Source organism: Rattus norvegicus, chromosome 8 (assembly GCF_021556685.1).
Source record: "Rattus norvegicus strain SHRSP/BbbUtx chromosome 8, alternate assembly SHRSP_T2T, whole genome shotgun sequence".
NCBI lineage: Eukaryota > Metazoa > Chordata > Mammalia > Rodentia > Muridae > Rattus > Rattus norvegicus.
Window position 1 is genome coordinate 75,713,342 of NC_141541.1, and position 13,132 is coordinate 75,726,473.

At 44.2% G+C, this 13,132-nt stretch overlaps 1 protein-coding gene across 10 annotated transcripts in view; it reads right to left on the reverse strand.

The window, feature by feature from the left end:
• Positions 1-13,132, reverse strand: part of Tln2 (talin 2) — a 420,559-nt gene that overhangs the window by 149,715 nt on the left and 257,712 nt on the right. For all 10 annotated transcript variants that reach the window (NM_001419941.1, XM_087562128.1, XM_087562134.1 and 7 more), the window contains 3 exon segments: positions 486-641; positions 3,900-4,004; positions 5,002-5,065. In NM_001419941.1, the coding sequence (NP_001406870.1) occupies positions 486-641; positions 3,900-4,004; positions 5,002-5,065 (325 nt within the window).

Sequence of the window (13,132 nt, forward strand, 5' to 3'; positions counted from 1 at the left end):
ACTACTATCCCGTTTTAAGCTGGGGAAATCAGAGCTCAGGGAGGAAAGGTAACTTGAACAAGGTGGCAGAGCAAGGAAGTGACATAGTAGAGTTCAGCATCACCCCAGATTTCTGTTGTTTCTACAGCCTGTAATCTCTCGAGGCTGGCTGGGAAACACACACCTGAGGAGGATTCCCACACGAACCTTAGTTTCATGATACACAAGAGGTATCACCAGGAGCACATGGTTGAGAGTCCTCCTGGAGGGCACCACTTTCCCGTCCATGTGCTCAAGAGGACTTGAGTAAAAAATGTGACAAGAAGCAGTGCGTGGAGAACCCCAGTGCTGCTCAACCCCTTACTTCTGCTCCAGTGCTCACTATGTCCAAGTACCGTGGCACCTTTTCTCTCCACGCTGTCCTTTAAAGATCAATGATACCCACAGGCTGCCTTCCAATACCACCCAGGACCACACCAGTCCCCTCAGTGCCTGGCTGTTCCTACCAGTGTGAAGCTCTTAGGTGAAGCTGCCCAGCGCTTGACCGTGGTGAGTGGCCACTCCTGCAGCACCTCCTTGGTCTTCTCATCCACACGCATGACAGAGTCCTTGGTGATGCCCAGGAGGCGGGGAACCAGCTTGTTCTTGCCTTTCATTTTTTCCTGGAACGAGGGAGGCCAGGGGTCACCACCAGCCTTTCTAGAATACAGTAGTTTGGGTGTGTTTTACCTCCAGTTTGTTTGCAAACTGGGTATAGCTTTTTGGAAAGCCAGGTGAATAGCACACTGAGACAAAGGGATGGGGCAGGGGGACACCAGGATACTGGATAGATTCACAAAGCTGTGCTGCATCCTAAAGAGGAGCAGGAGGGGTTGCTCTAAAACTATGTTAGAAAGCAGGGACAGAACTGGAGAGACACCCACATGAGAACTACTGAATATTTTAAGTACTTAAAGTGAACCCAAACGGTCCAAGCGGGATCTTCTCATTATGCAGAGGTATGGACCCTTCCCCTTTAAGTAAATATCTGTGCATCCACTTCCACTTGCAGTCCTTGCTTTTGTACATCTACTGGTCTTGATTCGTTGTGGTAATGTTTTTAGGGCATTATTTAGCATTTGAAACATTGTCACTGTGCGTATTCACTGTACACGGTGTGGTGCTATGTAGTTTTCATATAGGTATTCACCCATCCCCAGTTTTGTTTCTTTGAACAGGGCCCATGTTGGTGGGGGAACTCATAGTAGTCCTCCTGTCTCAGGCTCCTAAGTGCTGGGGTTACAGGTGATTCTAAAAGCAAGATTAATGACTCATTTAATAGATTTACAAAATATAGTGGTAGATTCTTCATGCTTAAACTAAACCTTGTGAAATATTAATAATTTAGAAAGAACACACAGGTAGGTATTTTTTGAGACTTCTGGTTAAGAAATACTGTTCTAGCAGAAACGTTGAAAACAGTATAAAGGAGAAGAGAAAAAGCTTTAACTCAACACACAGATGGAGGGGAGGGAGCATGGGGGGGGGAAGGGAGGGGAGAGGGAGAGGGATGGGAGAATTTGAGCAGGATAGGGAAGATACAAAGACAGAAGAGGGATAGAGGGATAAGGAAAAAAGTGCAAGCAAGATGTCTCATGGTAAGAAAGATCAGGAAGCAAAGAACTAGCAAATAAATATTTGTAGCTCATATGGCAGTCAAAACTTTATTTACCATCTGTGAAGTGTTCTTATACTCAGCAAAAACCACCTCCCCAAAATGTTGCATAAAGTATTTAAAATCATAAAAAATTAGCAGATAAAATTTCAATTGTGTCAAACAGTTTTTTAAAAAATTAATTCTCAGAATTGAAGAAGGTATGAAAGGGATCATTAATTAGTGGAAGTTAAAATGGCAGAGCTTGAGGCTAGAGAGATGGCTCAGCAGTTAAGAGTGCACAGTTTCTGCAGAGGACCTGGGTTTGCTTCTAAGAACCCAGTTCAGGTGTGACTCTGGCTCCAGGGAATCTAATGTCTCCACAGGCAGTACATTAACACATACATGCATGAGTGACCATACACACACACACACACACACACACACACACACACACACACACACACACACACACAAATAAAATAAAAGCTTTGTATGAAAATAGATTTTATGGAAGTGAATTATTCATAATATATAAAATACAACTACAGGATGCATGAACTTAAAGAACAACAACAGAAATTGAACATATAATAGAGTCAGAGTCTCATGCATCACAGGGTAGCCTTGAACATACAACATAGCCAAGGATGACCTGAAACTCCTAATCGCCCTTCCTTTCCCAAGTGTTGGGATTACAGTCACCATACTTGGCTCATGAAGAGACAATTTTGAGAGGTCTGTGTATGTTACATGAAAAGACACAGGGAATGACTGTCCCCTGTGATCTATACTATTTTCCTTATAGCTATGCTTTCAGTACTGTCAGGAAGACAAACTTTTCAAGTGGCATGTGCTGAAACACATATGTCTACACAGCTGTCATCAGTAACATCAGTGTATACTCACACTCACAAAGAACGCATGTTTTCTTTTTTTTGGTTCTTTTTTTTTTTTTTCCGGAGCTGGGGACCGAACCCAGGGCCTTGCGCTTCCTAGGCAAGCGCTCTACCACTGAGCTAAATCCCCAACCCCGAACGCATGTTTTCTTTTGGTTCTTTTTTTTTTTTTTTTTTTTTTTTTTTTTGGAACTGGGGACCAAACCCAGGGCCTTGTGCTTCCTAGGCAAGCGCTCTACTACTGAGCTAAATCCCCAACCCCTAAGAACGCATGTTTTGAGATGTGTACCCACATCTGACACTGACACCAATGTACTTAAAGCAGGACTGATGCTCACTAAAACAGACATCATTCATGGACCTCGGACTCCGCAAGAGTCTGTCATCATATTTTCCCTTTGTAAGTGAAGAGACTATAAACTTGCTTAAGAAAGACATGGCAAGTGGCAAAACCACAATGGGAACAAATGTCTAAGCTTTAACACAACATTAGCATGGGGGGTGGGGTGACCTAGCACTCAGGAGACAGGCGAAAGCCTCTCCAAGTTTGAGGACCGTCAGGGCTACATAATAAGACTCTGTCTCAAAATAGATGATAGATGGATGGATGGATGGATGGATGGATGGATAGATAGATAGATAGATAGATAGATAGATAGATAGATAGAGATAGATAGATAGATAGATAGATAGGCAGGCAGGCAGACAGACAGACAGACAGACAGAGATGAAAGGTAGATAGATGATGATAAACGTATAAAGATGAAGGCAGGTAGACAAATGATAGGTAGATCAGTAGATAGATGTGATAAATATATAGATAGGTATAGATGATAGATGGATGGCTAGATGGATGGGTGGCTAGATACAGACAGACAGAGATGAACTGGTAGATAGATAGGTAGACCCAGTTTCCTCACAAGAGAACACAAGTGGTGTCAGAACACGTGTACTGAATGGGAAGAACAAAGTGCTCTACCCCTCAAGCCCCAACAGACACTGAGAAGAGTTCAGTTCTTTTTAACAAAGGGTCAGTTTCAGGATGGGAATAAATTAACATCACATATATGACGTGATTTCAATCTCGCCAGTGGTCAACCATGACCACTTATTTTAGAGGACCCCATGGCTCTGAGTTGACCTGTAGGAATGTCAGAAAGGCAGCAGTGAGACTGTTCCTTTGGGACACAAGCAAGACGGAGCTGATTGGAGGATCATGGGAGCAGCCAGGCTCGCTCACCAACCGGGTGCTCACGCCCTGAATTCACGTGCTGCAGTAAGATTTAAGTCACACCCGGCCAGGTGCTGCATCTGTCAAGGCTAAGGTTCTAACCAAGTCGAGCTTCTTTACTGGAGAGAGGCGGGAAGATCCACCCTGGCCAACTCACCTTCACCAGAAAAAAGGACACTCCATATGTCCGGAGGGATCGGGCGAGTTTCACGTACTTCACCTTGGCTTCTATTTCACTCATCTCTCCACAGTTTTTATGTTCCTGTAAAAGCAACAGTGAGAGTGGGGGTGGGGACCTGTTACTGTAGCCTGCCATCAGGTGGACTCAGTGAGAGAAGGTCCTGACAGGTGAGGTATGCAGGTATGAGCGACATTTCTACATCAGTCTCTCTCACTCCCATGACACAGGTTTGTGCTGACTGAGGTCTAACACAAGATGGAGGGTCAAGCGTAGGGCTTCCCAGGTAGGTTCCAGCTGAGTGCAAGGGCCCATGACCATCTGCAGCATGCCAGGAGGAATGCCCACCAATACAGCATCCTCAAAGGACCCAATATCCCAAAGGGCTCAGGGTTTGTATTTTAAACAACAGCAAGACAGATGTCTCTCTAAGGACAGGTAGGGGCCCTTCTAACATAGATTCAGAATATATCTTTTTCATGGAGCAAGGCATAAACATGTCTGAACATCAAAGTGTTTGCAAATGATAATGAATAAAAACATTCTATACACCCACAATTTACATCATAGTTTCTATTTCCATTTCAAAATCAAAGATTATCGAGGACTTGGATTCACTAGAGTGTTTCAAGGTCACATGAACAGCCCGACTTTCCTTGGTGACTATCTAGGATAGACAGGCCCCCGACTTTAAAGATAATCCAAGATTTTCAAAAGGCACTAGCTCCCCAAGTCTAGCTTCAGAAACCAAATCTCGGGACAAAGGGGCATTGTGTCTTTCCCCAGTGCAGCTTGATGGCCCATCGCCTTGACTCAATGCTACTAGGATAATACCTTTGAAAATTAATGCATGCACATTTTATTTCTCAGAAGAGCTAAGTAACCTTTAGCAAGAAAGTATGAATTAAGATGATAAATCTGCCCAGAGTAGAGCTGCCCGCTCCCATCCTCTGGAGTCAGCGATCAGTCATTATAGACGCAGACTTGCACAGGGTACAACACTCCATGTATGGGATGCTCCTCCTCGGACAGATGAGGATGGCGGGGAGGGGAATGACACACTTCTGTACATTTCCAGTACCTGAAATATTCGCTTCTCGGCTCCTCTCTGCTTGATGTACTCTTTGGGCAGGAATTCCTTTAGACTGAGGAAGAGGGGGAGGGGGAGACAGCACTCATTACGTTCTGTGGTGGGAAGTGGAGATTTAGTAAAACTCTCTCAGTTAAGTCACTAACACTCCTATTATTTTATGCCACAATTAATATAACTGCACCTAGGATGTACTTGAAGAAACAGACAGATGAGAACACAAAGAGAGAGAACGAGAAAAGGTCCAATTGATGTATTTGAAGGACGACGATCCAGCACACACTGTCAAGTCAAAGACTTAAGAGGCCAACATATATAGTGTGTGTCTTTGTGCAAGGTAGGGAAGAGAGCATTTTTACTGCAAAAACATTTTTCTTATATTTCAAAAAATGTAAAGTTTCATACTTTTTAGAAATGAAGGGAGACTAACTCTGCAAACGAAAACTGCTTGCCCTGGGAAAAACAAGAATGGACCAGACAAAAGTACATTGTTCAACATACCTTGTATGCTGAACAATGTACTAGGGCTTTTCACTGTGGAACTCACAAAATTACAAAGAAATAGCTAGAAATCTAAAGCAAACTAGCATAAACTTAACAATATGTCATGTTGACACTACTGCTACAAGAGAAATACTGTCTCCAAATACTCCTTTGACGGTACCTCCTAGTGAAATAAGCCTTAAGATAAAATGAACAAAGGGCATGAATCAAAATATTGCCTGTAATATTAAAATGTATTATTTATCTACTATCATGTCATATGCTGCTATAATTGCATGTGCATGTACAAGATGTGTGTATAGGCACACATGTCACAGTGCGTGTATGGAGCTGTCTGTTTTCTCCTTCTACTTTTACATGGGCTAGGAAATGACTTTCTGACTAGGGCCTTAGGAGGAAAGGACCCCACTCTGAATGCCACCCAAGGTCACAGGGCCAGCTCCAGCCCCTCACTCTGGGTTCCAGAGACACTGACTTAGCCAGTGCACACCAGACACCGTCAAGTTACCCTTCAGCCTCCAGGTATGCTATGGGACCAGAATTACGAAGACTGCAGAGAGGAGGAGAATGAAAGGGAACACCCAATCACACAGGAAAAGTGGCCACAGTGTCAGGTGGTTTATTTTTTTAAAATGCTCAGAAGCTGCATGAATCAGAAGAGAGATTTGGAAGAAAACCAGATCCCGACTCAAAGCACAGATGTTCACTGAAACTTTGTTTTCCTCCCTTTTAAGGGTAAGTTACAGTTTTACTTTTATTGTTTATATTTGAAGGTATATAATATTTTTTGATAGACAGACATATTGGAAGGATTATTGTAGCCAAGCAAACATCTTTATCTCACAATGGTAGTATATGCAAATTTCCAGTAGAAATTATTAACTAAGGGACAATTGGTTTTTAGTCATTCATCTAAAGAACTGAACCTCTGCTCTTTGCCTACCGTCCTACCTCCAGCTTCTGCAGACCCACCCTTAAACCATCTTCCTACTATCTCTTGATATTTCTTGATATTCTTGATATTTCTTGATATTCTCTCCCTCTCTCCCTCTTTCCCTCCCAGCTAAGGATCGAACTTGGTAGGTAGCATCCTCCCTCCAGATGCTGTATTCTCTGTGTTGCTTGTTTCATTTACATCTCTCTAGGTTCATCTATGTTATCAAATGGGCAGGGTCAGCCAATTACCATTTTCTTAAGTAAAATCGAAGCTGCCTGAAGTAGTAATTCCAACAATCTCCTGGTGTGGCTACCCATGGGAAGCTATAGGGACGTTGTTACTGCTGGGGAAAATGTTAATTGTTTTCATATGTCCTAGAATTGCCACCAAAGAGGCATTTGCCACCTCCAGACTGGGATTATCACCTGAAGACCAAAGAGGATTGTTATTGCTTACATTAACTGACAAAAATGTGCCCAGTTGAAATATCCACCAGGCAGAGGTTACAGGGGTGGAGGAGTGGCAGGGATGCAGTAGCGACAGTGCCACCAAAGGATGCTGGGAGTCAATTTTGCTTTCACTTCTGTCTTAATTCTGAGTTAGCTAATAGTCACAACCGTATCTCTAGCTGGTATTCTAGAAGCTTCTCTGAGTGTGGTCTCTGGACCTGGCTGGGCACCAACCAGGAACCTGCTAGAAACGTCAGCATTCAGCCTCACCCAGACCTGCTTAAGAGGCTCAATGGAGAACTCAGTGTCATACGCCAGCAAGCCCTGGTTCTGAGAGACACAGGAACCACAGGCATTGGCCCAGTAGCTCAGATTATAAACCAGCAGTACTCGGAACTGACTCCAGGTTCCAAGATCACAATGTCTGTGTGACTGAGAGTCCTGGGTAAGCTCTGGTGATCTGAGGAATGGCCATGGCTTGGAGGGAGTCCTGGATGACTGGGACTGCCTAGAGTGGTCACACAGAGTGACTATCCTAAGATGAGGCTGAGGGAGACACACAGCCCATCCACAACATGATGGCCTGGCTCGTTTACAGAGAGCAGAACGCTGTGTCTCATAGTTCTGCAGCCCAGGGTGTGTGATATCAAGGTGATTCTATGTTCAGTCGTCTGGGGAGAGCTGTACCTTTCAGGGTGGACAGACACTCAGTCCTCAGCCAGGTGATGAGTGCACTAGTGAATACTTCATCTTCATAAGGGCCCTGACTGTATCCTGAGGCCCCATATGCATGGTCCTAATGGCCTCATGGCATCCTAAAGACCAGTTTTGCTAAGTCCAGAACCTGGGCAATTCCTGAAGTGTGGAAGGGATACATTCATCATAGCTGCCAGGAAGCACAGGCACTGGGCCAGAAGATTGATGTCACATTGGTATGGTTCTGTGATCCCAAACTAATCCAAACACCCTTTATAGGCAGCCCGGGCCACTGCCCTGAACCCAGAGGCAGTCTGGTGGCAATACAGATAGTGTGGGTTTGCTGTGGTCCTGAGTTCAGAAGTCATCAGGCAAGTAAGCAGGGCCCTTAGGAGGCTGGCCAGGAACAGACACTGAGGGAGCTCTGGGCTGTGAGATTCACAGAATGTGATTGAAAAACAAAACAAACTAAACAAGCAAACAAAACCAAGAAAACACTGGAGCAGACTAGTGTCTCTTACTGCATTTTACTTTCAATGTAGTGGGGCAGAGAGGGTGAGATGCAGGGTGCAAGGCGTAGCTGAGCAAGGGACTAGGCTGAAAGGCCTCTCTCCTGGTTAGTTTGGAAACACGGGCTCCAGCCAAAGATTCCACAAAAGCACACCAGCTCTGAAGGGAGAAGTATTGTTTGAACTGGCGCCAGCTTAAAAACTGACTCGAGGTCTCCTACAGGGCCCAGAGCTGCGCTTGTTGACAGTAGACTTATCTAGAGTTTGTGGGGGAAGATTTCCAAGTGCACTCCGAATTCTTTCAGAGCACAGATTCATGTCTTGGGCTGCCTTGTTTTCTCAGTAAATACTTGCCTGGAACAGCCTCACCAGGAACAGCGCTCCTCCGGTAAGCATCAGTCTGAGGCTTCCTTTGCCTGTTACCTACCTGCCCATCTCCCTTCCACCAACGGGCACTACCTTCACACAGACGCAGAGACCCTTTCTGCCTGTCATGAACACCTAATTCCACCTTTACCAACTGCTCTAAGCCCGCCCTCTGTGAGTAGGCCAGGCTCCCATCTCAAAGCCGGATTTCTGCAACTGTCCTTAGAAAACTGATGTTAACTGTGAAGTTTTTATTTGCCCTGAAGAGGTCCACGCTAACAGTACCACACTTGCTTTGTTGTCCTGTGTCTGTGTATGCAGCTGTGTGGTGCAGGCGCACAGAGGTCCTACCCTATCATTCTCTGCTTTATTCCTCTGATAACAAGTGTCCCTCGATAAGCCTGGAGCCAGCCTAGCAGCCAGCAGGCCTTTGTATCCTGCTGCCTCTGTATCCTACTCCCAGCACTGCTCTTGGTTACTGGCTCAGGTGGCCACATGGGTGCTGGGAGTCTGAACTCAGTGTACAGCATGCAACCTTACCTACTGAGCCAGCTTTTCCTTTTTAAGACAGGGTCTTATGTAGCCCAAAGCTCTCTAGATAGCCAAGGATAGCCTTGGGCTTCTATTCCTCCTGCCTCAACCTTCAGAGCCCTGGGTTTGCGGGCATGTGCCATCAAACCTTATTCCTTCTCCGGATCTCTGATACTAGCTACTTTCTTGGAGTTTGTTCTCACGAATATTTTATCATAGTCTTATGCCTCCATGTATCTATGAATAATGATTCATCCGGTCTTTGTGGATGTAGTTTTAAACACGAAGAGGTCTTGCTTCCTCTGAGATGTCACTTGTGTTTTCATACAGGCTGAAATGTGACACCCCGGGGCTTTTCGACTTTCAGGATTGCTGGCGGCTGGAGAGATGGCTGAGTAGACAAGGCACTTCCTGCTTCTATAGGGGACTGGGGTTCAATTCCCAGCATCTAAAGGACAGCGCTCGACCATCTGTAACTCCAGTTCTGCTTCTAGTCTTCCTCAGTTACCATGCACATATGGGGTATTTATATATACAAACACGTAAAACATCCACACACATAAAATACACAAGTGCATTGTGAAAAAGTATTTGCTGATGTCCTCAAACAAATGAGAATGGCCTTGACTCCCACCCCCATGGCTCCACCTCTCAGCGTCTGGGATTAGAAGCGAATATGAGGGCTTTGCTCACGCTAAGCAAGCCCCTACCAATTGAGCTAAATCCTCAGCTCTCCATATTTTGTGATTTTGCTCTGCTGAGAACTGAACCCAGGCTCTTCCACAGAAGCATCCCCTCAATAATTTGACTATGAACAACTTCAAGCACACTGGTATACTGAAAAAATCCATGCGGTAAACTCTCTACACTAATCTAGCACAACCTTCATTCAAGTCACACCTATGACAGATGACCTAAGGCCTCAAGTTTATCAGTAACTCTCACCAACACAAAAGGCCTATGGAAGGCTTCGGAAGGCTGTCAAGGGTCACGGAGGGAGTCACTGTGGCAATGTCTCACATTGCTGCTGATTCCCCAGTCAGTTCTTTAGACTGACATGTACGGTGTCAGTCTCTTAGCAGCATCACTTCCTGCCCCAGACCCTTCCCACCTTTGTAGGAACAGCTCGTGCTCAATATCTGCATGAACATAACGGAGATGGCTCAGTGGTTAAAAGCACTCGCTGCTCTACCATGAGGACTGCAGCTCAGACTGAAGCACAGACATCAAGTGGCTGACAAAATCCTGTGACCGCCCAACTCCAAGAGACCTGACACCTTCCTCTGGTCTCTGCTCCTACTCACACATGCACAAACACATGCACAGACATATAAATATTAAAAATAAACTTAAAAAAAATCATACAAGGTAGACCTAGGAAATCAGCTAAGAATTAGTACGTAGTGTCTCCCTTTTGTCTTCTCAACACTAGCGCAGCCTCATATACATGCCTGTACTTAGTGAATTAAAGAAGAATGCTGCTGTTCTGTTTTTAAAGAGTTGTTTATTTACCAGATGGTCAGCTAGGAAAAAATACATACATGCAATATGGACGGAGTGGGTTAAATTTAGGATTATATATGTATATACACATACATATATAGGAACAAGTAGTGAAAAAAGAGACCATGTTCGGAGAGAGGAAAGGGGAAGTAGAAATTAATTATATTATAAGCTCATTATTTTAATTAAAAAACTTTTAAAAAAAGAATTGACTCATTTTTATTCTGTATATAAGAACGTTTGCTTGTGTGTGCACATGTGCATGTAGTGTCTGTTGGAACTGGAGTTGCAGGTGGTTGTGGGTGCTGGGAACTGAACTGAGATCCTCTGCAAGAGCAGCCGAAGTGCTCTTAACTGCTGAATGGTCCCAGCCCCAGGCATAGCGTATTGTCTATGACAACTTTCTAAGCACAGAAAAGCATTAAACAAGTCCAAGATTCTTAGATGTTATGTGGTAGTTTCCTCATTCTCTGAAATAATGCTCCTTCCTGGGGTTCTTTGTATGTGACATAAGAAAATCTATCACAAAGATAAAGCTTATCAAACTCTGGTTCCAGCTCTTGGGCATGGCTGCCATGACCCTATCTACAGAGTAGATGTCCCATTCAGTAGTCTTTATTCGCCTGAAAACATAAAGGTCTTTTTGTCTCTGAGGTTTCCTTTTTCTTTTCATTTAAAATTATGTGTGCACGCACACACACAGGGAACATACACACCACAATGCACGCGGAGGTCTGAGAACAACTCTGTGGAGTCAGCTCTCTCCGTCCCTGTTACGTGGGCTCTGATGACTGAACTCAGGCTGTCAAGCTTGTGTGGACGGTGTCTTTACTCACTCTGTCATCTTGCCAGCCCACTTTCTTTCCTTCCCATTCCCACCCTCTCGAGACAGGATCTTGCTATATAAAATAGACTTGTCTAAAACTTGCTAAGTAGTCCAGGCTGGCCTCCGGCTTGCAGGGATCACCCTGAGTGCTAGGATTCCTGGCATGTACCACCATGCCTGGGCACTGGTTTCTGTTTTTCAAAATGAGTATCTTCATTCATGTGGTACGGAGTCTAGAAATCACTTGAAAAGCTTGAAGAGAGCTAGGAGACATTTTTATGAAAATGCCTCAACTGTATTGATATGATACACAAATGCTAAACAAAAACTTTTTAAAAATTATGGTAAATACAGTCATTGTGCACACCCCTTCTCATCCTGTTTGCCCAATTTTGATATTCCCAGGGGCTCTCTTCTGTCTGGCTCTTTTACAAGTCCAACTTTCTCATTGTTAAGTTTGGAAATTCTTTTTTTTTTATTTTTAATTAAGATTTATTTTTTTAATTTTATGTATATGAGTACACTGTAGCTATCTTCAGACACACCAGAAGAGGGCATCAGATTCTGTTACAGATGGTTATGAGCCACCATGTGGTTGCTGGGAATTGAACTCAGGACCTCTGGAAGAACAGTCAATGCTCTTAACCACTGAGTCATCTCTCCAGCCCAAGTTTGTAAATTCTTAATTGTTTCGGTGAAGAGTAGAGATCTTAGCTATATACAAATAAACACACACACACACACACACACACACACACACACACACACACACACACACACACACACCCAGGTCCCCTATCCCAGGTCTAGCCAGTCACCAGGGATAGTCTAGGTAAAAACAATATCCAACATTCAATGTAGAAGTCAGCAGTGTGGCCCTGCAGGTTTGTTTTAATTAAGAAGGGTCTCACCTCCTAAGGATTTTCGCAGATACAGTAGGAACAAGAACATGTACAATTAAGTATCTACAGTAAATGAGAAAGCTTCATTACCTAGACTAGATCTGGTCTAATTAAAAAGTAAATCAAATGCAAGAGGAGAGATAATTGCTACTAGGCATAATGGGCTTATTTTAATTTAGGATCAGAGCAAGGGGACACGGACCATTGAGAGACGCCAGGTTCATCTTGGGAAAGGAAAGGCTGAAGCAGTATAACCACCTTACATCAACTGTCAGATGTGGATGCCAAGGAAGGACAACTTGATTGGTGTAAGTATGCGGGTTAAAACAAGACCAGACTGCAGTGATATTCGTCAGACCAAAGGCAGACTAACTGCTGTACACACGGCCAGCAGCAAAGAATTACCCACCACGAGAAATACCCGCCACCATCTGGGTGACATAACACGTATCACAAAGGCCAAAGGAGTGCGTGCGTGTGTGTACACATGCATGCATATTTATGGTCTTATTTGTTTGTATATGCCTGTGGGAGCCAGAGGCTAATGTTGGAAGTCTGCCTCTATCTCTTTCTACCTTAGCATTTGAGACAATGTCTCTCGCATATTCACTTACTGATTCACATAGACAGGCCGGTCAGTGAAGTCCAGGGATCCCCCTGTCTCCACCTTCCCATGATAGGCTTATAGTTGCATGCCAGCAAGCACAGTTTTGTCTTTGTTTTTATTTAACCATAGGTGTTGAATATCAAACTCGGGTCTTCATGCTTGTGTGGCAAGCACTCTAACCACTGAGCCATCTCCCCAGCCCTAGTTGAAGAAAATTCTTGAAATGAATGCGTTTCTCCTCTGCTATCTTCTTTTCACATACAGTCTAAACTTTCCCACTCATAATGGGGCC